A 24,061-nucleotide genomic window follows, 5' to 3' on the forward strand; every position below is an offset into this window, starting at 1 on the left:
GAGGAGCTAGGATATGTGGTGCTAGGATCTTCGTTGCTAGGATCTGTGTAGCTAGAACCCCCTCAACTTGTTCCCTTGTCTCTTGCACGCCTCCTTCGCACAACGTCTCATTTTTATGATGTTCAAAAATATTTAGAATTCGGGGACATTCCTACTAGAGGCTTGTTCATAGTGTCACGATCTGCTTGAGCCATCATTTCTTCTCTAAGCAGCTCCATTTCTCTATTAAGTATTTCTCTTTGTCTCTCATTAGCCGCATCATGTCTCTTAGTAGTTGCTAAGATTGCTTGCATTGTCGCAGCTTTTGCCTCATCTCTAGCCGCTTCCCACGCCATTCTCAGTTCACTTTGGCGAGCAAGTTCGTCCATATATTTTGTGTAGTCATTCTTGGAAGAACTCCCTTTTTTCTTTGCCATCTTTTTACCTTGAGGCCTTAGGGACTGATGAGTCTGCTCTAGCACTGCTTCAGGCGTTCTTCTTGCTCTTTAAATTAGTCGCCTTCCTGTTCGGCCAGATCTGCTTCTGGCTAATTGTGTAAATAAATGTCATGCATAGCAACTTCTGGACTAATTGGCACAAGTTTGTATCTGGGACAATCTTTGACAACATTCCAACATTCCCATCTGGTGAATGATTTGTTTTTATTGTTTGCATTATACCAGCCTATTTGGCTTGGCTGGAGTGGATTTTGATGGTGCCAGCCTATTTTTTAGGCTTTGGACCAGCCTATCTCCATGGGCTGGAGTTGCTCTCATATTGATATTGTGATTCTAATTTCTAACTTCTAAGTACGTAAACAGACCTTAGACATTGTTTGACCCGAATAAAAAAGAGCCCAACCTTTTAAAATAGGCCCAGGTTTCAGCCCAATGCTTCCACCCTTTGTAAAACCCCAGGCGGCACTCTCTAAACCCTCCACTGTATTTTGAATCTGAACTCTTCTCCTAGTAAAATCTGCAGTTGTTCTTCTCAGTTCTCACCCAGGTATTCTCGCTTCCTTTCATTTTCTATCTTAATTTTACTATCTAGGATTTAACTAAGCTCATAATATTGAGAAATTTCGCTTTCTTTTTTATTCAATGAAAAATCACACCTTTTTATTTTCTATTTTTTTTTTCTGAAACCTATTGCAATTTCACGTACCCTCTTCACTCTCTGCCTAAACTCGCTTAAGTTTTATAATTTTACTAATTTCTCGCTTTTATTTTTTTAATGGAAGTTTAAAACCTTGTTTAATATGTTGATTTTTGTATTGGGGTTTTGGGGTGAGAGCCATGAGATAAGCTAGGGTTTGTGTATTCCAATGATTTGAGTATTCCACCATACCCGTTCATTGTCTTAATTGAGAACGGTTTCTGCTTTAATGGGTTTCATGATTAAAAGATAAAAGGTGGTCCTTTCGTTACTGATTTTTTCGTACAAGTGTAAGAGTTGTTGAGGGTGTTGAAGGGAAGGTGAAAACAAAGTTAGCTTCTTCTCTGAGAGTTAGCGTTCTTTATTTGAATTACTTCCTTGTGGTTAGTGAAGTGTTTTTTTGTCTTGATTTACTTCCGTCTTGTTTGTCTAATTTTTTTATAAGTATAGGCATGAACCATGATATAGAATATCCATATTGTTGCTGAAACAAATCCATTATGCATTAATTTATGGAACTGTTGCAGTTTGGTTGTCATGGCGTTTAAATTCTAGACAGTGATTGCTTTGCTACTATTTGTTCTTGTTATCTATGGGGTTTCCTAAGTTGGTTGTTACGAAGTTCTAACAGATGGAGTATGTGAGCCCAGAAGGTCTTCGCTTAGATGGTCGGCGGCCCATGGAAGTATTTTTCCATCTCTCAATTTTCCATTTTATTCAATCATAATTGTTATAAGTTTTCAATTATATTTATGAACTAAATATTTTTTCTTTGATCCCAGATGAGACAAATTCGAGGAGAGATTGGTGTTGTGGACAAAGTTGACGGGTTTGAATTACTAAAGCCTTGATTCTTCTTTTCTAATCTTTGTAATTTAAAAAAAAAATATTGATCTTTCATATCAAATTTCAGTTCTGCTGTGTTTGAGATGGGGATCACCAAAGTCATTGCTGCAGTGTATGGCCCTCGAGAGGTTAGCCAACACTTTCTCTTCATTCTATAATTCCGAGCTAAAATTTTAATGATCTTGTGCGTGGTACTCATTATTATTTAAAAGGTCATGAAGGACAAACCGAAAGCTTTCCCATAACTGTAGGATTACATCAAGGCTCATCCTTAAGTCCTTACCTTTTTGCGTTGGTAATGGATGAGTTAACAGGACATATTTAAGATGATATTCCTTGGTGTATGCTTTTCGCAGACGATATAGTGTTGATAGATGAAACTCAGGAAGGGGTAAATGCAAAGCTTAACCTTTGGAGAGAAGTGTTGGAATCTAAAGGTCTTCGCCTAAGCCGATCAAAGACAGAATATATGGAGTGCAAGTTCAGTGCAGATGGAGGCCAAAACGAGTTAGGGGTGAGGATCGGAGATCAAGAAATACCAAAGAGCGACCGTTTTCGTTACCTAGGATCTATCTTGCAAAAGAACGGAGAATTAGATGGAGATCTCAACCATAGAATACAAGCTGGATGGATGAAGTGGAAGAGTGCATCTGGCGTGTTGTGTGACCGCCGTATGCCACTGAAGCTCAAGGGAAAATTTTATAGGACGGCAATAAGGCCGGCGATGCTGTATGGCACAGAATGTTGGGCGGTGAAGCATCAACACGTACACAAAATGGGTGTAGCGGAGATGAGGATGCTTCGTTGGATGTGTGGGCACACGAGAAAGGATAAGATTCGGAATGAGGATATCCGGGGTAAAGTAGGAGTAGCCGAAATTGAAGGAAAGATGAGAGAAAATCGGTTACGGTGGTTTGGACATGTGCAAAGAAGGCCTACTGACGCTCCGATTAGAAGATGCGACTATGGGACAGAGGTTCAGGGCCGAAGGGGTAGAGGAAGACCTAGGAAAACTTTGGAAGAGACTCTAAGAAAAGACTTAGAGTACTTGGATCTAACGAAGGACATGACACAGGACCGAGCACAATGGCGTTCTAAGATTCATATAGCCGATCCCACTCAGTGACTTGGATTTTCCAAGTCTCCAACCGAGAAGTTTTCCTCACTCGAAAAATTAAGGGAACACTACCCCAACCTACATGCTCCACTCAGAAAGCTTCAACATACAAGCTTCAACAAAAGAAAATTCAAAGAACTTAGCGAAGAAGGCTTTGGTGTATTTAACACAATACGTTGAAATGAAGGAAAACTTATTTATTGATATCCCCGATAAGCTACAAATAGGTACATATACATGAGTCAAAATAAACAAACAAGATGGAGCCTTCACAAAGGTTGCTTAGGAGAAGTCTCAGCAGTCGGTAGAGCCCCAGAAAGAGAAGGCATCGGAGGAGGATCATTCGGAGCCTCAGTACTGGACAGAACCCTAGAAGGAGGAGGCATCAGAGGTTGATCATTTGGAGCTTCATTACGCGGTACAGCCCCAGAAGACGAAGGCAATAAATGCCTTTGGAACAAACCCACAAATCTCTGATGATCAAGTAAAACCTGACCATCAGTTTCCTTCATCTGGTCAAGCTTCCTCTTCATGTTTGTAGCATAGTCATGTGCGAGCCGGTGCAACTGTTTATTCTCATGCTTGAGCCCTCTAATCTCCTGTTTGAGACTCATCACTTCGGCCGCCAATGATTCAACTTGGCGGGTTCGAGCAAATAGGCGTTGGGCCATATTAGACACAGAACCTGCACACTGAACACTGAGAGCCAGTGAATCCTTAACAGCTAACTCATCAGACCGTTTGGAAAGTAGTCTGTTATCTTTGGGAGTGAGAAGGTTCCTGGCCACCACCGCAGCGGTTATATCATTCTTCATCACGGAATCCCCAACGGTAAGAGGACCAGTAGGGGAGACGAAGGATGGGCGCCATATGTTGTCTGGAGAAGGCGGGGCTGCCTCTTCAACAAGGTTCAAGTCAAAACGACGGTCGGAGGGGCCAGACATTTTTCAAAGGTATTGAAGAGAGAAGAGGTCGGACAAATCAAGATCTTAGAAGTGCAAGAATGGAGCTTCTACTGGTGGAGATTCAAGTGTGCTTTGGAACTTAATGCCAGCCCCTATAAAAAGCTGCACTCGATGGAGCTTCAGACATCGAAGAGGCGCCTGCTCAGAAATCGAAGAGGCGTTTGCTTTCTCAAAAGCTGGGCTGCTTAGAGACCACGAGGGTTGATCTCATAAATCGAAGAGGTGTTTGCTTTCTCAAAAGTTGGGCTGCTCAAAGACCACGAAAGCCGATCTCAGAAATCGAAGAGGCGCTCGCTTCCTCAAAAGCTGGGCTCCTCAGAGACCACGAGGGCCGATCTCAGAAATCGAAGAGGCACCTACTTTTCCAGCCTTGTCAGCACCTGTCACACGCACACTCAGCTTTGCGGAAATTATGGGTATTCTGTCGAAGACTTCTGGGGAAGTAGAAAACACATGAATCTTACTGTCCAATCACCCACTTCCCACACGCAGCAATAGCTCATGGGTACCACAGATAACTTTGCCAAAGTTCTCTGCCAAAGTTGAGCACGTGAAGCTTGCAGCTCCCACTACATCGCTCTGACCAAGAAGGGTAAAAGAATAGCAAAGAAACAGCACTAACAAAGTTTAGACCCATAAATTTTGAAGGTCTAGCTACCATATTATTACCCACAAGGGTAAAGGAACAGTACCACTGTTGGATAATTGGAAAGTCCCTGTGTGTCAACCTCTGTGCCTCGTGGCAAGGTAGACTAGCAAACATGCCCAACCTTTACTCACATTCGAGAAAACACTCCCAATAAGATTGCTTGCTCTAAAATCGAAGAGGCACCGTCCTCCGAATCTCGAGAGCCAGACTCCCAACATGACTACTTTCTCAAAAATCGAAGAGAGGGTAAAGGAACAGTACCATTGCTGGATAATTGGAAAGTCCCTGTGTGTCAACCTCTGTGCTTCGTGGCAAGGTAGACTAGCAAACATGCCCAACCTTTACTCACATTCGAGAAAACACTCCCAACAAGATTGCTTGCTCCAAAATCGAAGAGGCACCGCCCTCCGAATCTCGAGAGCCAGACTCCCAACATGATTACTTTCTCAAAAATCGAAGAGACACTGCTCCCCGAATCTCGAGAGCCAGACCCCCAGCATGATTGCTTTCTCAAAAATCGAAGAGGCATCGTTCTCCGAATCAATCGAAGAGGCGCTCGCTTTCTCAAAAGCTGGGCTGCTCAGAGACCACGAGGGCCGATCTCAGAAATCGAAGAGGCACCTTCTTTTCTAGCCTTGTCAGCACCTGTCACACGCACACTCAGCTTTGCGGAAATTATGGGCATTCTGTCGAAGACTTCTGGTGAAGTAGAAAGCACATGAATCTTACTGTTCAATCACCCACTTCCCACACGCAACAATAGCTCATGGGTACCACAGATAACTTTGTCAAAGTCTCTGCCAAAGTTGAGCACGTGAAGCTTGCAGCTCCCACTACATCGTTCTGACCAAGAAAGGTAAAAGAATAGCAAAGAAACAGCACTAACAAAGTTTAGACACATAAATTTTGAAGGTCTAGCTACCATATTATTACCCACAAGGGTAAAGGAACAGTACCACTGCTGGATAATTGGAAAGTCCCTGTGTGTCAACCTCCGTGCTTCGTGGCAAGGTAGACTAGCAAACATGCCCAACCTTTACTCACATCCGAGAAAACACTCCCAACAAGATTGCTTACTCCAAAATCGAAGAGGCACCGCCTTCCGAATCTCGAGAGCCAGACTCCCAACATGATTACTTTCTCAAAAATCGAAGAGACACTGCTCCCCGAATCTCGAGAGCCAGACCCCCACCATGATTGCTTTCTCAAAAATCGAAGAAGCATCGTTCTCCGAATCTCGAGAGCCAGATACCACATACCACTTTTTCAAAGTGCTCTGACAGAGTTAAAACATGTGAAGCTGGCAGCTCCCACTACCATGCTATGACCAAGCAGGGTAAAGGAATAGCATTACTACTTGTTGTTAGGGAGACTCCTATATATGTCGACCTCCATCCCCAACGGACAGGCAGACCTGCAAAAATGCTCAACCCTTCCTCATATCTGAGAGGGCACTCCCAACGGAGCCTTTCGAAATATTCAGCTTTCTTTCCCCCCGATAATACCTCTGCAAACAAGCTATACTAGAGCAAGAATATCTCATATCATCAGGGTTAAAAGCAAGAGTATCCCATATCATGCTTTTTCCCTGTCTTTTCCTTTGGCCTTGTTTTTACCTGCAAGACAAGGAGAAAGAGAGCAATCAGTCAGCACTTGAAATCAAGCTCCCAGCCAGGAACTGACAGCCTGGAACCCCTTACCTGATTACTTACCTGGCATTGCTCTCGAGTACTCATCTTCAACATCTTATGTTGCCAGGGAAGATACCGCATCTGCTTGAGGAACAGATAGGGCAAGTGCGAAGGATACAAGGAAGCATGTGGAGACAAGCGTAACAGCACACGTGCCGATCCATCCATTACTCTGTCAAAAGCAAAAGTATCCCATATCAGCAGGGTCGAACGTACTCTAGATTTGATGGACTTGTTTTGACCCTCAAATTCTTCAGTTGGCCTTATACTCTGGAGGAAACCAGAAAACCTTCCAGCTCAGTTCAAGAATAAGCCTGTGGAAAGTTACTTCTTCAAAAGCAAAAGTATCCCATATCATCTCTTCTCATTTTTCTTCTCTTTATCCTTCATGCTGCTGCAAGATGGGGAGAAGGTGAACAATCAGCCGGAGCTCTGATTGCTTACCTTGTCTGTCACCTCTTTCAGCAAATCCCCTAGCTCGGCGACTTGGGGGACTCCTACTACATGGTTTGTATCGCACTTGACCAAGCCTGAAACTACAAGTAAGCTTCAAGTGAAATTGATACATTACCTTGTGCATCTCCACCAGTTAAAGATACCACCCCTGGATGGAGGAAGAGTACTTCCAGAGAAGCTGCCACATCTACCTATGAGACAGATAAGGCAAGTCAAGATGATACCACACTCCGATACTTAGAAGTTTCGTGATTACGAGATCATTCTCCCACAATATTTCCTAATGTCATTTGTACTCTAATGTCATTTGTACTAAATCATTCACTTGTACTCACTAAAGGAGAGCTTGAACCTATGTACTTGTGTAAACCCTTCACAATTAATGAGAACTCTTCTATTCCGTGGACGTAGCCAATCTGGGTGAACCACGTACATCTTGTGTTTGCTTTCCTATCTCTATCCATTTATATACTTATCCACACTAATGACCGGAGCAATTTAGCGAAGATCACAAAAAGCGACCGTTTTCGCTACCTAGGATCTATCTTACAAGAGAACGGAGAATTAGATGGAGATCTCAACCATAGAATACGAGCTGGATGGATGAAGTGTAAGAGTGCATCCAGCATGTTGTGTGACCGTCGTAGGCCACTGAAGCTCAAGGGAAAATTTTATAAGACGGCAATAAGGCCAGCGATGTTGTATGGCACAAAATGTTGGGCGGTGAAACATCAACACGTACACAAAATGGGTGTAGCAGAGATGAGGATGCTTCGTGGGATGTGTGGGCACACGAGAAAGGATAAGATTGAGAATGAGGATATCCGAGGTAAAGTAGGAGTAGCCGAAATTGAAGGAAAGATGAGAGAAAATCGGTTACGGTGATTTGGACATGTGCAAAGAAGGCCGACTGACGCTCCGGTTCGAAGATGTGACTACGGGACAGAGGTTCAGGGCCGAAGGGGTAGAGGAAGACCTAGGAAAACTTTGGAAGAGACTCTAAGAAAAGGCTTAGAGTACTTGGATCTAACGGAGGACATGACACAAAATCGAGCGCAATGGCGTTCTAGGATTCATATAGCCGACCCCACTTAGTGGGAAAAGGCTTTGTTGTTGTTGTTGTTGTTGTTGTTGTAAGCTGTTAATATACTTTTGTTTTCTAGGTCCAAAATAGGAGCCAACAGATGAATGACAGGGCACTGGTAATAGTTCTCATCGAAGTCTCTGTGTGTTAAACTTATCTATGTTGTGGTTAGTATGATAAACCTGACAGGCATTGGTAATGTTTGTAAATGTAATGTCGTTTGCAATTGTTAATAAGTTTAGGTGCGATGTGAGTACACCATGGCAAATTTTAGTACTGGAGATCGCATGAGGAAACCAAAGGGTGATAGGTGATATATTCCATTCTATTTCATATTCATACATACATGCTTTGGATCATCATCAATATAAAATTCAACATAAAAGTGTTGTATCCATAACTAAATTAAACTATAGCATTAAAATGTATATCTTTGATGCTCTCCTGACGATCCACAGAGATTTCTCTTGTTATTCGGCAAACCATGGAAGCATGCATTATGACACATTTAATGCCTCGGACTCAGGTTCTACTGATGCATCCTGGGAACTTTTCTTCGTTGAATGTCTAGTTTGTTCTTTTCTGAGCCTTGTATCTGTTTACTGCAGATTGATATTTTTGTGCAAGTTCTCCAAGCAGATGGAGGTAAATCCCGATGTCTCTTTGCAGCCATAGGTCCTCTATGATATGTTTCCTTTGTGTGTGTGAATTTTTGGTCCTGTTTCAGTCAAGATATTTGTAGATCCAGGCTTATTTTCTGAAAAACAAAGCCATCCTCAATTCATTTCATGTACGTTAACCACTTGTATTTGAATTTAAAGCTGTTAGTTTGTTTCTGTATTTTAACTACTATTGAGGTAGTTCGTGTTTGAGGGTCAACCTATGCTGCAGGCAGTTTATTAATAGTTATCGCTGTTGTTGCATTGTATGGAAATAGAGATGTGATCGATAGTGTTCACTGTTCACAAAGTACCATGGTTGTCCCTGTTATATGTGTATCAGTTAGAATGTTAACTATTTACTATTTAGCAAATACTATTGGATTTCAACAGGTTGCTTCACTGTTTTAATTGATGAACGGAAAGATCTTTCCTTGAGTTCGATTATTTTATTTATTTTATCTTTGGCAGGTACTAGATCTGCATGTATCAATGCTGCAACCCTGGCCCTTTCAGTTGCTGGAATTCCAATGCGTGACCTTGTTACTTCCTGTAGTGCCGGCTACCTTAATAGCACGCCTCTACTTGGTAAACTTTTACATTACCTTATGCTTGTACGGCTCCTGTAAGGCCATTGTAATATTCATGTGAGCTTATTGTTGCTGGTTTGGCAGATGTAAACTATGTAGAAGATAGTGCTGGAGGCGCTGATGTCACTTTAGGCATTATGCCAAAGTTGGACAAAGTGACTCTTCTTCAGGTAATTGTCATATTTGTTTCTCAATCTGTTCTCACAATGTTAAGTTACAATTGTTGTGTTAGTTGGCATCTACAGTGTCTTCTTTGTAGCGCCTTTTGTAAACCACTTATTTGTGATGATTGTTGATGCAGATGGATGCTAAATTACCATTGGACATTTTTGAAAATGTAATGCAACTTGCAATCGAGGGCTGCAAGGCAGTTGCAACATATATTCGAGAAGTAAGCACTTTTTTGAGTTCTGTCTTGACATATGGCCTCTGTATTTGGACAGTGCTTGTTGCTCAATGAGAGTTTGCTTCATTTCTTGTTGCAGTATTTCCATCTTTATTGGAATTTTAATCTGGGTTTTCTATGATAGGTATTACTAGAGAATACAAAGCAATTGGAGTATCGCCGAGGCACGTAGTTTCAAATCACGGTAAGGCCATGTACATTGTTTGTTTATTGTTTTGGAAGTCTGATAACAGTCACGGACAGTCACCCACCTACTCTGTTTTCAAAGTTTTTGTTTTCTGCTGCCCGTAGGTTTATAGCTGTTCTTATGAAGTTTGACGGCGGTTATATCATGGAGACGGTGTTTGATGGAGGAAGTAGGCTTAAAATTAAACACATTCAGTCGAGTGTCCCCAACCAGAGAGCTGTTTTTAGATTCTGAAAATTGTATCTGTAACATCTACGACATGGCTCTTCTTGTAAATGAATATTCTGAGTAACAGATTTTATATCAAAGAAGATCCGTTTATTTCAAAGATGGACAATAAATTAATTATATGTAACCAAGGAAATCCATAACTAGGGTTACCCTAGTTCAGAAATGTTCACCTGGTGACCGGCAAATACATGGTCAGTCACTATTAATTTGGATATTAGGGTGGAGAATGAATATTGTGTTTTATGTTTTAACTTCAACCCCTGGTTCACTATCAGTACATCACAAACCCAGAAACGCTATAGAAAGTGTCTCATAGCATCTGGGATCATATAGGAATAAAAGTTCTCTCACTGATCAAATCAGATGCCTATATCTGATCACACACTGTGCTTATGCAAGTTGCAATCAAGTCTATTGTTGAAATTCAATAAACAGATAAACTAATAGTAATCCAATCACTCACATATGATTCAATCAAAAAATGAAACTTTTAATCAGAGATATTACGTTTTGATAGCGTACGGCTTAGAAACACAATATTAAGGAGAGAGGAGAGTTCAAAACTATTATTGCTAGTATCTTTTTTTTTTTTAATTATTATTGTTAAGGAGAGAGGAGAGTTCAAAACTATTATTGCTAGTATATAATAACATATTTATAGTAAAAAGTATTGCAATGCATAAGAATATGAGGCGAATGATAAATTAAAATTTTCATTGATTGTATTATGTTTCAGTTTTACAAACTTAAAAAGAGTCAAACTAATCTCTGCAGATGTGATTTACTAAAGTCCTTCCCAGCCACCAGTCAGTCCAGATTTATGAACGCAAACTATGCAGAGAAGTGAAGCAACCCAACGTATGTATACAACACCTTGTCCCTTTCACAGCAAACCTTGATTAATTAAACTTTTGAAGAATGGTGTTATAAAGTATTTCTGTCATAACTAAAAACTTCCCTTCAAAAGGGCAGCTTTGTTAGATCAATGGGTTGGATTCGAAGAAATTTGCAGGGCGTAGCTCGAATCCGCCATGAAGGGTGGCCATAGCTGGGAAATCTTCTTGGTATGGAATGTGATGAAATCCCACTGTGTACCACAATACTATATCTTTGTTTTCAATAGCTCTATTCCTGCACATGAAAATATTTCCTCTTAAATCAAGTTTGACGCAAAATCAACACTACACAACACGGATGTTCATACATGAGGTCTGCTACGACAGAGATTGAGCAATTTTCGGTAATTGATGCATGTGAGTCTCACAAGACATCAAAAGTAAATTAAAATTCGTTTGCACGCGGTGAGCCACTGATCTTATTATTAACTTTAGGGTAAATTGCCAAAATGGTCTCTGAGATTTGTATAACTCATCACTTTGGTCTCTGAGATTCCAAATTGATAAAAGTGGTCCCTGAGATTGTCCACCATCCATCATTTTGGTCATTCCATTAAAAACTCCGTTAAGTGTCCCGGAGCTCTTGGCCGGAAGTTTGGGCAATTTTCAAAGCTTCGTAACTCAATCGTTTCTTAACCAAATTCGACCCATAATATATCAAAATAAAGATAGGAAAGTGTAGAATAAGATTATACCTATTTCAAAGCCCAATGGTTGCCAGAGATGGCGGGAAAATAGACTCAAAGTTGACTGGTCTGAGTAAAAACTTGAAAATAAATTTTAAATGTTCATAACTTCTTCAATACTCAACAAAATCAAGTGATTTAAAAACAAAAATCATACTTCTCGATAAGACAAAGAGAATGATCCCTTTCTTGACAGCTAACTCACCGTGATTTGGCTGGAAAATGGCTCGAAAGTGGCTAACTCGAGACCAAGATAGCAATTTTCGAGCCTTTTTCCGATCAAACCACGACGAGTTAGCCGTTAAAAGGTACCATTCTCTTTGTCTCATCGAGAAGTATGATTTTTGTTTTAGAATCACGTGATTTCGTTGAGTATTGAAGAAGTTATGAACGTTTAAAGTTTACCCAGTTTCCGGCGAGTTGCGAGTTTTCAAGTTTTCACTCGGATCAGTCAACTTTGAGGCTATTTTCCGGCAATCTCCGGCAACCATTAGGCTTCTAAATGATATAATATTATTCTACACTTTCCTATCTTCATTTTGATATATTATGGGTCGAATTTGGTTAAGAAACGATTGAGTTACGAAGCTTTGAAAACTGCCCAAACTTTCAGCCAAGAGCTCCGGGACACTTAACGGAGTTTTTAACGGAATGACCAAAATGATGGATGGTGGACAATCTCAGGAACCACTTTTATCGATTTGGAATCTCAAGAACCAAATTGATGAGTTATGCAAATCTCAGAGACCATTTTGACGATTTACCCTTAACTTTACAAATATTTGATGACCTCTTTACTAGTAATCTAAAAAGAGCAAAAGATAAAGGAAAAAGGAGGTGAAAGAAGAAAGGTACCTCTGGCTCCAAAGAGCTAAGCCATCATCTCCATGGCTCCTATCAGCATAGAACCCTCCAGCCCACTTCTCTGACTTATTATAGGCAGTCACCCAAACTTGATACTTAGTATAAGAAGCCCTAATCTGTGGGTAATCATCATCAGCCAGAAGAGAAGTTACCGGCTGTCCTGTAATCAGCCGGTAACCAACCTGATTTCCAAGCCTAGTCTTACTATTAGGGTTCACAATCAACAACTCGGCAGGCTCCAAGCCGAGCCGAATTCTCGCCTCGGCTTCAGTCCTGATGGTTTCCCTAACGACCTTCCAGTAACTCTTTCTTGGTGATGTTGGGTTAACGGTACTGGCTCTTGCCGTTTGGAACTTGGCCTTGATAAAGGAGTTGGCGTTACCATCGACGTCTAGGTCTAGCATATATGTGAGGAAGTGGTCGTGGTTAATGGCGACGGTGTTTTCTGATACCAAGGTTCCGTAAACGTTTTTCGTTATTTGGTCGTTGCTTGTGTATGAAGTTGCCTTTACCTCCAAGACACCTGTTAAACCCACCTGGCAACAAAGTGGATAATTCAAAGTTGATTCTCTAAAACAGTTTTATTTTTTCTTCAAGTCTCTGAAACAAGTTTAGAGTAGCTTAGGTTTAACATCTCATACTAAGATCACCGGGGTTAAGCCTGAGAGTGGATAAAACCGTAAAATGATGAGTACGAGAAAGCTAGGTTCACGATTGAAAACATTTTAAGACAAAAACAAAATCATAAACTAATAAGCAGCGTGCTACTTTTTCTATCAACATAGAGAATCAGAGATTCAAACTTGCATATTTCTATCAACTTTCCAAAGAGAAGCACCTTCACTTATATTTTTACTTTACAAAAATGCTATCTACGCTCTATTTATATTTCTATCCCCTTCAACTCGATTATACTCCGAAAACAAGTTATCAGAAGATACAAGCAGTTTTAGTACAAACATATAGCTAGCACTCCCATTTGAGAATTTCTTGTGATTTTATTGTTTTCGATCTTAACAAGAAAAAACGAACTTAATTATCTCAAATTCCAACATGATATATATCTCACCCACCACAAAAACTTAAAAAATTAAAATGCTATTTCCCACCCACTATTAATTCCTAAATAACATTTTTTTATGTATTATCTCCGGCATTGCCTGAGCTGATTTTGTTTATCCAAGGTGCTATTTGGATCAAAGCAACCTAACAAGATTTCCCAGACTCCACCTTTGATTGCAGGATGGACACCCCCTCGTTGGATTCGTCCAAGCACTTTGGCTATATCCAAATGACCATCTTCAGAGAAGGCAGCATGCCATATTAGAAATTCTGGTCAAACTAGAAAGCATCCAACTCGGTGTCGAAGCTTTCTTCATAAAAATAAAATAAAATAAAATAAAAACAACGCCATTCTCTCTCACAACCAAGCATCCAAGATAAAACCAATTCAATCGCTTTCGGTTTTTCTTCACTAACTGGAGTCTTAGAAATTCAAATTAGATTTGTACATGCTGCAACCCCCTTGATCTTTTCTTCAAGATTGTAAAAGACATTCACAGAGAGAGAAAGAGAGAGAGAGAGAGAGAGATGGGGGTGGGGAAGGGAAAAGGTTGCTAATGCTGTGACATATGTTCTAATACATATTGTAATTGTGTAAATCCTAAGAGCATCCCCACATCCCCAATGAGAGCTTTATCCTCCATGAGGCAACCCAAAATTGTATGATACTAATTTACCAATTGGTGCTAGGTAAATTGTTGTTTTATACGTAAAAATCAAATTATTTTAGAGGGTGAAGTGGAGGTTTGTTTCTTTCAACGGATGAGATTGAGATAAGGGAATCTAATCCCATGAACGATTCATAAGTGATGAAATCTAACTTTGTCACAATTTGAACTTTTTAGGTTGAAGGGTTCATAAAAAAATTTAAGATAGCACGTCCAAAAATCAACTTAAGAAAAGCCAACACACACAAAAAAAATCATCGCTTAATCAAATTACTACATAAATAAATATATATAACCCCATAAAGAGCCCAAAAGATATAGCCCCCCATTGGGAGAGATTCTTTAATAAAGCCCCAAAGATTACTCGGAGCTCTAAAATGGGCTATATCCACCACTTTTCCAGCCCCATATAGAGCCCCTAACTGGGGATGCTCTATGTAGAGATAGATTAGGAATCCTTTGGGATATAGAGGATCTTTCCTAATAGACTTTGTATTACTTGGAGAGCAAGTTTCTCTTCTCCTTATTACTATAAATAAAGGCACAATGATTGGTGAATTAACACACAATTCCTCAAGCCTATTTTTCACTCTCTTTCTCTCTATGCCGCACCCTTCAATTAAGTATAGGCCACAACACGTTATCAGCATGCTCCTCCGCTGCACTAAGGAATCTGATGTGGTTATTCTTCAATCAGGGGAGTATTACGTTTCAATTATTCTTAATTGATTAAATTTTGGTTTTCTTGAATTCATATACTTTTATTGATTCAATTTATTTTTCTTATGTTGAATGTGGTACAAGCTTTGGAGATAGAAAACTGAAATTAAAGAAATAATTTTATGCATCAAACTAGTTCATCAATATCATCACGCAATCAAATTCTTCCAAAACAACGATTTTTATCTCGATATTTTTGCAACCCTGATGGCATGAACATTCACCATAATGCATGACCCAACTTTACGTTTTTCGAATTTTAAATTCTACATAAATTGTGTATGCATTATATCCATAATTGTGGAATTATGTGAATTGATATTGCATGAAATTATATATAGATAAGTATTAAATTATATATGCATATAATTGAATCTGAAAAAGAAAAAAAAACAAAAATTAGGGTTTTAAACCTAGACGAGCCGCAGTTTCAAGCGGCCTAACCCTAAGCAGCCAAGTCGCAGCCAAGTTGCAGCCTGAGCCGCTGGAGCCGAGCCAACTTGTGAGCCAAGCCACGGAGCCATGATGGCTCCTACACCCAAAACCCACCTCAACACCTTCCATGGCGTCGCCACCACCAAAACCAACTTAAGCATGGCCTGCAGTCATGCCCAGCCATCGTGGTCGCCTCATCGACGACCTGAAGTCATCCCCATCTTGGTGTTTGGCCAAGATTCACATGAATCTCGTCGGATTTTGAAAAAAAAAATTAATTTTCAAATCCAAGGGTTCCCTAGGTTCGTAGACGTCGAGTTCTTTAACACTCTATCGCTGGCCTAGTTTCTCCGATAAACCACAACTCAAAAAGCCGTCTCTGTCCTCAAACACAGCCGTCAGCAGCGGCGGCTCTAGGTTTTCTTCCTCAGCAGCCATACCCAGCATGAGCTGGGGTGTTCTTGAATTAACCTAAATCTTTCATGGGCTTTGCTTGTTACAGCCCACAACAATACAAATTTTTGTTTTTGTTTTTGGGCCTGCCTGCAATAGCTAGCTAACTTTCCCTGCTTGACTCACATGACACAAGCCTGTAAGGCCATGATGTCTCAGTGCATATCAAAGCACACGATCACAGCCCTGTATGGCTGTGGTGTTCCCATGCATCGCACCATACTGAATCACAGCCACACGCTGATGCATATGTGCCTGCGCAACATATAATCATTGCCCCTGTTTGGCTGTTAGACCTTACCTAGTTTTGGGCCTGCTTCTTGACTATCGGCCCATGACCATTCTAGCCTTTTTTTTTGCGCTTGGATCCCATTCCTTTTCATGATTTTTAAAAGCCTATTAGGGTTTTGGTCTAATGCCTTGGGCCACTAATTATATTGCCTATTTTTTTAGGCCTTATGGGTTTTAATTTTTTCGCCCAACTTTTAATATTGGCTCGAAGTCCCAATAATTAAATTATAATTCTAGACCTGAAGATCTATTTGCATATTTTCTTGTTGCATATTTTTGTATATATTGCATTTGTTTCCAGGTATTATGAACTTGAAGTTCATACTTCCGAACCCGAAGTTTTGGAAAAGTGCCATAGAAATATGAAGTTTCTTAATGCACAACACTCATGTTGAGACTCAAAGTTCTCCATGCTCAAATCTGTTTAAATCAAACCATGTCTTAGAACCTGCATGTTCTAACTTTGCTATTTATGGAAATTTTATTTCCTAAAACACCAATCACATTCTTGTTTTCGTCATTCAGCGTATTGTCGAGCCTAACAAGTTCGATTTCACTGATTTGGAAATTTTGAACAAGAAACTACTTTATTTGAATACAAGACGTGACACCCTGCCTAAATACGACTAGTTGTGAAATCATTGTAGCCAACTATGGTGTGGAAGAGCTGAATAAGCCTCCGCTATGATCTTAATTCGAAGACTTATGCCTGAAGCATATCAAATGGAAGTACCTCATTGCCGAGGACTTCATGGCTATTTGACTTGCTATGGATCGTTTCAAATCATGCAAAGATGAATTCTTGCCCGAAGAAAAACATGATTGAAACCTTTACATCCATGAATATGTACAATTCTGAAGTTTATAGCCGACCGAATTTTGACTGGAAGAAAATCTTTCTCGTCCTTCTATATCTAAATTGCTCATAAAGTAGCAGTATAGAGACCATAAGTTTACCAAATTCTCGTATTTGATTATTACCACACCTATGAGAGAAAGGTACCCTAACAATTCGGTTGAGATGTACCGAACAGTATAGACCCAGTTTCGATTGGAGTCTACCGAATGGTGGTGCCCTGTTTCGGCAGGGATGCATTGACTAGCATGCTCTACTTCACTAGAGGTGCACCGAACGACATTGCTTTTCTTTGGCAGAGGTTACAGAACATACCCTTCCAGTTTTGGTTGAAGCCTATCGAACCCAAGTCTAGGTCTGTCTCTATTTTATACAATCTAATTTTGAATTTATTTTACAACCTATGGTAGAATCTGGGCTTGCCAAGAGGTGGTATCATGCTCAAAGTATGATCCTTGGCATCCAAGACCTACAAACTTCAAGAACACAGGATAGTATTCCTGAACCTCAACCTTGCAGAATCTAATTCGTTTTGACGGAATAGATCATTGGTTATGTACTTTTCTGTGCATTTAGCAATGTTGTTGAGGAGTACCATTCCCATAGTCAATCTATGAGACTAATTTTGCTCCACCTAACACATTTGGTGAGCGAAATTTAACATAGAAGGTCGTAGTGGCTGAACTCTCATGTACATTTTGTTTACTTTGTGAATAATTTATTTTGTTCTTGGGTTTAAGATTGGTGTTTGGATGTCACTATTATTCTTGAATAAGAGTTAATTAACAAAAATTACCGCATGTGACTAATACAGTTAACTCATGTTTAGGTATGTTTTGTGGGGAAGTTAGCAGTCTGGTTCTATGCTAACTTCATACCTAATCATCCTCTGACAACCTTTTAGGCTTATCCAACCTGATTGTGAGGCATGACACTGCCCTATATTGTCCAATGGTACTAATTTTACCATAAAGGGAAGCCTTATACTCACTCGTTCCGGAAGAACGCCTTTTGAGCTTTAAGGATATTCGAGAACATTATTACCATATTGAAACCAATGTAGAAAATGGAGTAAAATTCCTTGGCTTATTACCATAGTGCACTTCCTACGAATATAGCCAGAAGCATATTCTAAAGAAGATGGAATGCTTAACGAATAGATTACACCCATTCAGGCCAACTATGTGGCCAGCTTGAAGCCTGAGATTCCAAGGGAATTTTTGCTATGAATGTATGTTTAGGATATCTAGGATGATTCGTGATGCGCCGTTTTGGGGAACCACTTACCAGAAGTAAAAACATCATACCTGGAAACGTATCATGCCTTAACACCCTCAATCTTTTCTACAAAGGATTCAAGGGGACATTTGTGGACTGATTCAACCACCCTGCGAACCATTTGGGGACATCTTACGGTATTGGTTGATGCTTCTACATGTTGGTCACACATGTGGCTATTGTCCACAAGCTGCCTTCTTCATACTGATGGCTCAAATTAACAAGCTCAAGGCTCACCACCCTAATTATTTGATCAAATCTATTCGATTAGATAAGTTAGAGAAGTTACATCGAAAACTTTCGATGGATATTGCATGTTGGTTAGGTTTTGAAGTTGAACCTCCAGTACCCTATGTTCATACCCAGAACGACCCAACAGAAGCATTTATTAAAAGTTTTCAAATGATTGCATGATCGATTGGTTATACATACCAAGTTCTCGATCTCTGCTTGGGGCCATGTAATATTGCACGCAACCATGTTGGTCCACCTGAGCCTCATCACGACCCAACCTTATAAAGCATGTGTTAGTTGGTTACCAGATATAAACTCGACATATCGCATCTACGCGTCTTTGGTTGTGCGGTTTATATGCCATTTATGTCGCCCTTACCTACAAAAGAAAAAAATAGGTCCTCAGAGAAGGATGGAAATCTATGTCGGTAATGATTCTCATTCTAATATTCGTTACTTAGAACCTTTGAGAGGCGATCTCTATATCTCTCATTTTGTAAATTGTCACTTTTATAAGACAATCTTCCTGCTGTTGGGGGGGAGATAAGAACATCAATGTTCCTAAAGAATGACGCGAATTATCGTAGACGTCCTCATTATGTCTTATCTCGATCCTAATCTAGATCATCAAAGTATAACCAGATGTTTTCTCTGATCTAGCAAAAATGACTAGATCACATATACCAGCTGCAAATGTGCCTGCAAAGATAGGTACCAAATGTATGACGGACCTTTGTCTCGAAAGCAAGAACACCACTATTGTGGTCGACCATCATACATTGGCGGCTAGCCAATCAATCTGTCATACTCCAGAAGTGTGGCAGATCACTCGGTTCGAAGGATTTACCTCATCAAAAGTGGAGGAACGTGGCACGAACTAATCCGCCTCGATCACTATCTCAATCTTTTTCATCTCATGAGATTAAATCCAGATACTCCCGAGACCTGAAACTCTTGGTCTAGTAATCTAGTTTGGATGAGATATGGCATTGGAATGAGATTATCATAGATGATGTTTCATTTATATGGTAACTACCAACATAAATGAAAAGCGATGATAACGAACCGTGTTTCGTGTCAACGTAGAACTGATTGGTTAACTAGAAGAATCAATTAATGATGAATAAGATGAATGAAATAATGTGATATGACACCTTGTGGCACAAGGTTTCTCTCATACGCCATGTGATTGATTGCAGTATTACAATAGTGGTTGTAGTACCTCTAGGATCCTAATACGAAACCTTCATGGAGTTTCCAAATGACTTACATGTACTGATTCAAATAGTTCTAGACAAGAACACCCTTGTGGTTCTCAAAAGGCCTTCACTTTACGGATGCAGAACTATCCAGGCGGATGTGGTATACCTATCTAAGTCAATATTTGATCAGTTAGGGATATATGCCCATGTGTACACAAAATCCGAAATTTCTAGAGCTGAGAAAACTGACTCACACCTAAAGTCGGACTTTTAAGATGAATGATCTTGGGAAAACTCTACATTACCTTGATCTAAAGTTTCGAGCTAGTTCTAATAGTATTTTGGTCCACCACTCGAACTAAACCTAGAAGATGTTATGTTCGAGTATACCTGATCGTCTGTACGCTAGATGCAGAGACCTTTACAGAGGATATGAAGCATAAAGTTCTATATTAGAACGTGAGGCAACCATATCTAAGTACAATTGGCGTTTGTTTTAGTTAGCTCAATGCAATAAAATCAGACAACTTATGTACTAATAATCTTTTGTCACAAAGCAGCACTGCGCCTACACACCATCACCAAATTAGTGTTAAAGACATTTTTCCATTAATACAGATTTGAGCTTATCTATCCCTATGCATCTCAGAATAGATCACACCCCCTTGATCTTCAGAATGATGCCTACCTTGTGGGATTCGCTGAATCAGACTATTTATCTAACCACACAAGGTACGTTCTTGAATGGTTATGTCTTTACCATTAAGGAACACTACAATATCTTGGAGGTTTGTGATATAGATCTTTAGTTGTGAAACCTTTGAATCGTTCCAAGACTCACTATATCTCATTATGTGAAAGATATGGTTGAGAACTCTTATGGAGCATATTCAAACTCTCTGCAATTTTCATCCATCGTTGAGTTCCAATGATGTTCCATAAAGATAATGATGTATTTATCGACCAGATCATGATACATCTAACAAGTCAACTCCAAGCATATTATGTCTACATCAGCATGAGCATAAAAAAACTGAAGTCAAGCAATCCGATCCCAGTCAACCTTGCCGACCTCTACATGACGTCATTGCTGAAGTCTACCATCTAGAAGCTTGTCCAAGGAATTGAAATGCGTAACTTTATCACTTGTGATGCTTGTAGTTTCATTTGGAAGTTTTGTCAAACTCTGGGAGAGTATCCAGAAGTATACTCACTTGACCTTAATGTATTCTTTTTCCTTACGATTAGAAGCATTTTCCCACTAGGTTTTTGTTATTTGACTAGGTTTTGATGAGGCACCCATCCTGGGTTGGTCATACCCTTGTGTACATTCTACTTGTGTTCCGAAGACGTATAGTTTTGACTTAATGCAACTTCTCACTTTTCTTCTTTGACTGTGGGCTTTTGTCCCACCTTGGGTTTTGTCATAGCAAGGTTTTGTGAGTTTTACCAATCATGCATTCTTCTGTTTGTTTTGAGACTCGCATTCGCTACTTGTGCCGACTAAATGAGACGACTTCATCAACTGCTTCTACATTTGCCTGAAGATTTGATGGCCATCTACTTGAGTATTTGCACACTCAAGGGGGAGTGTTGTGACATATGTTCTAATAAATATTGTGATTGTGTAAATCCTAAGTAGAGATAGATTATGAATCTTTTGGGATCTAGGAGATCTTTCCTAATGGACTTTATATTACTTGGAGAGCAAGTTTCTCTCATCCTTATTACTATAAATAAAGGCACAAGGACTAGGGAATTAACACACAATTCCTCAAGCCTATTCTCCACTCTCTTTCTCTCTATGCCACACCCCTAGTTAAATATAGGCCACAACAACTAAGTTTTTTCAGAAGCTATTTATACCATATTTTTATACCACATTTCTATATTTTTATACCCCTCAGTTAAATATAGGCCACAAATGCTATTTATACCATATTTTTACATCACATTTTTATAACACCTTAAGTGGCATCTAATGTGAACAACCACATCATTTGAAAATTTTGCAAAATCCAAGAAAATGAAGGAAAAAGATTCCTTGTATATCACAATCATCATTTAATTAACCAATTTTTTTAATTATTAGTTTATTAAATAATGAACTAAATTTAAAAAACTGATTAATTTAAATGATGTGGCTGTTCACATCAAATGTCACCTAAAGTGATATGAAAATGTGGTACAAAAGCATGGTATGAATAACATTACTTTTTTTTTATTCGTTTTCTATTTTTTAGATAAGAATATTCTATGAATTTATAAATAGGAGTCAAAAAGTTTTTTTTTTTTTTTTTTAAAAGAAGGGATAAATCGTTAAAATGTGGGTGAAGAAATAAAACAATAAGGTGGGTTTAATAGCACTTTCCATTCAATGGTTTGCGGCTTCAATTTGCCAAGAGAATTTATCATTATACAAAAGAAAGAGAGAAACAAAAGAATCTTACCCCAACTTTGATGGTGCCACTTTGCTGGAATTCCCAGTCAAGAACGTAATCATAGTTGCCAACAGTAGCCACCATTCTAACCACCAAACTCTTGTCCTGCTGCCCACTTGTTATCTACAAATTCAGCCACTTTAAATTACATGTACACCTTTTATTTTTCCTGGTACACATGCAGGTTAATATTCAAACTCAAAACCCTAAACCCTTACCAATTTGCCTGGAACGTTAATTTCAGTATGTCTCATTGCAACATCACCCGAGTACCTCTCAAAGATGCAAATGGCCCTTTCTACCTTTTGTGGCTTACCATCAGCCCCAGCCATAAACCCGTCAACATATTCAGCATTTTCCGGGCAATCAATCAGAGGCTGCAAACTATCAGCTGATCTCCCGAACCCAAATTCACCAATGTCCATAAATGTCCTGAAATACCATTCACTTGTAGGATCCATATATGGCACGAACGTCTCGGACACGTGCCCTTTGTACAGCACACTCCTGTACTTCTTCTTCCTGGAGTCAAATACAGAAGCTGTAGAGATCACACTTCCTGCCCTAGCATTCAACCCAACATGAAAAACCCAATTTTCCCATTTGACCTTGTGACCTGAGACGATGAAGCCACTTTTGGTTTTGTTGTAAGGGGCAGAATTGGAATTTTCTTTTGGGGTTTGGAAGTCAGTGCCTTGAGCTTTGGGCAAAGGAGCTCTGAACCTATCAGTGTACACTGTAATTTTCATCAAATCAAGGTCCACTAGCATTGTTATTCCCTCAATAGGCCTTGTAAAAACATTGACTGATCCTCCTCTATAGAAGCACTGGATTTTCACAGCTCTCTTGGTAATTTCTTCCCCATACCATCCAATTGAAAAGGGTAGGCATGAAACTTCAGATAAATTCAATCCCCTTGCTGAAATTGAGTTTATGAATTTGGAGTGACTGAGAGGAAGCTTACTAGCTAGGAAAAGCTCGGTAAAGGTGAGAGGAGGGTTTCCATGACCTGTGTGGACATGATCGGATATGACAGAGCCAGTGGCCAAGTCCACAATGAGCTCATGGGTTTGACCACCGGCTCGAGCCACCACCTTGGCCTGGCGGGGAGGGGTGGACCTTTTTTGATTGCTTGAAGATAACCATTTGAGGACTTCATCTTTCTCTGGCTCTTCAGTGTCAACAAAATGAAAGGTGAGGTTAGGAAGATTTCCAATGTGAGACTTCTGAATTGTGAGCCTAGCTTTGTTGATCTCAGTTGGGGTTAGAGGGTCTAGGGGGTGGGATGACGTAGCTGTGAAGCAGCATTGTACGATCAAAACTAAGGGTATAAATCGGGCAGTCATGAATTTGCTTTGCAAATTCCTAATAAAGGAATCAATTTGTGTAGATTTGGTTCTGGATATCTAACTGTTTGGGATTACACAATACAAGAGGAGCAATTATATAGAGGGTTATCCTGACTTTAATGAGACAACTCGCACTTTTCTTGCATTTCACTAGTCCTTTGCCTTGCACTCGGAGCAAGCATATTTAATTCTAACTGCTTTTCTTTGCTTTGCTTTTGATTCTTTGATAATTAAGTGAAGGGCACCATGAGCCATCATTTTACACATCTGTCTTTGCAATTGCAACTGTATTTTCTTAAATGTCACATGCTACAAGTTGAAGAATAAGTGTGTAAAGGCCCATAAAGATTTAACAATAATAGTGATATTGTATTGAATAACTTAAATCATGTGGAAGAGAAAATTGAATACACGACTTTGGTACGATAAACATTCTTAATTAGCACTTGAATGAGAAACTCCTTACAATAAAATTTCAACTTTCTTTTAATAAAAACGCTTTTAGAAAAAGTGGTTTTTACAAAACAAAAACAATTAACAAAATTAAAGGGAATGTGCAGTGCTTCTTACATAACGATCCCAAAAAATAATACAGAATGAACTATATACAG

General features: G+C 39.6%; 2 protein-coding genes across 7 annotated transcripts; one reads left to right on the forward strand and one right to left on the reverse strand.

The window, feature by feature from the left end:
* Positions 1–896: 896 nt before the first annotated feature.
* On the forward strand, positions 897–10,112 carry LOC103424499 (exosome complex component RRP41 homolog). Of its 6 annotated transcripts, none has more exons than XM_070811149.1 (13): positions 897–984; positions 1,766–1,819; positions 1,917–1,963; positions 2,048–2,108; positions 8,022–8,060; positions 8,185–8,251; positions 8,389–8,468; positions 8,551–8,587; positions 9,073–9,189; positions 9,276–9,361; positions 9,493–9,582; positions 9,722–9,781; positions 9,889–10,112. In XM_070811149.1, the coding sequence occupies exons 2-12, from the start codon at positions 1,766–1,768 to the stop codon at positions 9,767–9,769; spliced, it is 726 nt and encodes a 241-aa protein (XP_070667250.1). In that variant the 5' UTR covers positions 897–984; the 3' UTR covers positions 9,770–9,781; positions 9,889–10,112. The 6 variants fall into 6 exon arrangements, with proteins under 6 accessions (XP_070667250.1, XP_070667252.1, XP_070667254.1 ...); XM_070811151.1 differs by having other exon boundaries at positions 8,185–8,245; positions 8,401–8,468; XM_070811150.1 differs by having other exon boundaries at positions 918–984; positions 1,757–1,819.
* A 598-nt stretch (positions 10,113–10,710) lies between these two features.
* Positions 10,711–23,572, reverse strand: LOC103410282 (primary amine oxidase 1). Its single transcript, XM_029091759.2, has 4 exons — positions 22,320–23,572; positions 22,111–22,224; positions 12,453–12,997; positions 10,711–11,146 (listed from the first exon to the last, which is right to left on the reverse strand). The coding sequence occupies exons 1-4, from the start codon at positions 23,445–23,447 to the stop codon at positions 10,993–10,995; spliced, it is 1,941 nt and encodes a 646-aa protein (XP_028947592.2). The 5' UTR covers positions 23,448–23,572; the 3' UTR covers positions 10,711–10,992.
* Positions 23,573–24,061: the final 489 nt, after the last annotated feature.

The sequence above is a fragment of the Malus domestica genome, chromosome 13 (assembly GCF_042453785.1).
Source record: "Malus domestica chromosome 13, GDT2T_hap1".
NCBI lineage: Eukaryota > Viridiplantae > Streptophyta > Magnoliopsida > Rosales > Rosaceae > Malus > Malus domestica.

Excerpts from the sequence above, each read along its gene's own strand:
- LOC103424499 (XM_070811149.1), top strand. The coding sequence starts at position 1,766 with ATGGAGTATGTGAGCCCAGAAGGTCTTCGCTTAGATGGTCGGCGGCCC. Across the intron at positions 1,964-2,047 it reads GTTGTGGACAAAGTTGACGG|TTCTGCTGTGTTTGAGATGG; the intron begins GTTTGAATTACT and ends ATCAAATTTCAG. Across the intron at positions 8,252-8,388 it reads GAGGAAACCAAAGGGTGATA|GACGATCCACAGAGATTTCT; the intron begins GGTGATATATTC and ends TGATGCTCTCCT.
- LOC103410282 (XM_029091759.2), bottom strand. The coding sequence starts at position 23,447 with ATGACTGCCCGATTTATACCCTTAGTTTTGATCGTACAATGCTGCTTC. Across the intron at positions 22,225-22,319 it reads TTAACGTTCCAGGCAAATTG|ATAACAAGTGGGCAGCAGGA; the intron begins GTAAGGGTTTAG and ends CTGAATTTGTAG. Across the intron at positions 11,147-12,452 it reads TTAGCTCTTTGGAGCCAGAG|GAATAGAGCTATTGAAAACA; the intron begins GTACCTTTCTTC and ends TTTCATGTGCAG.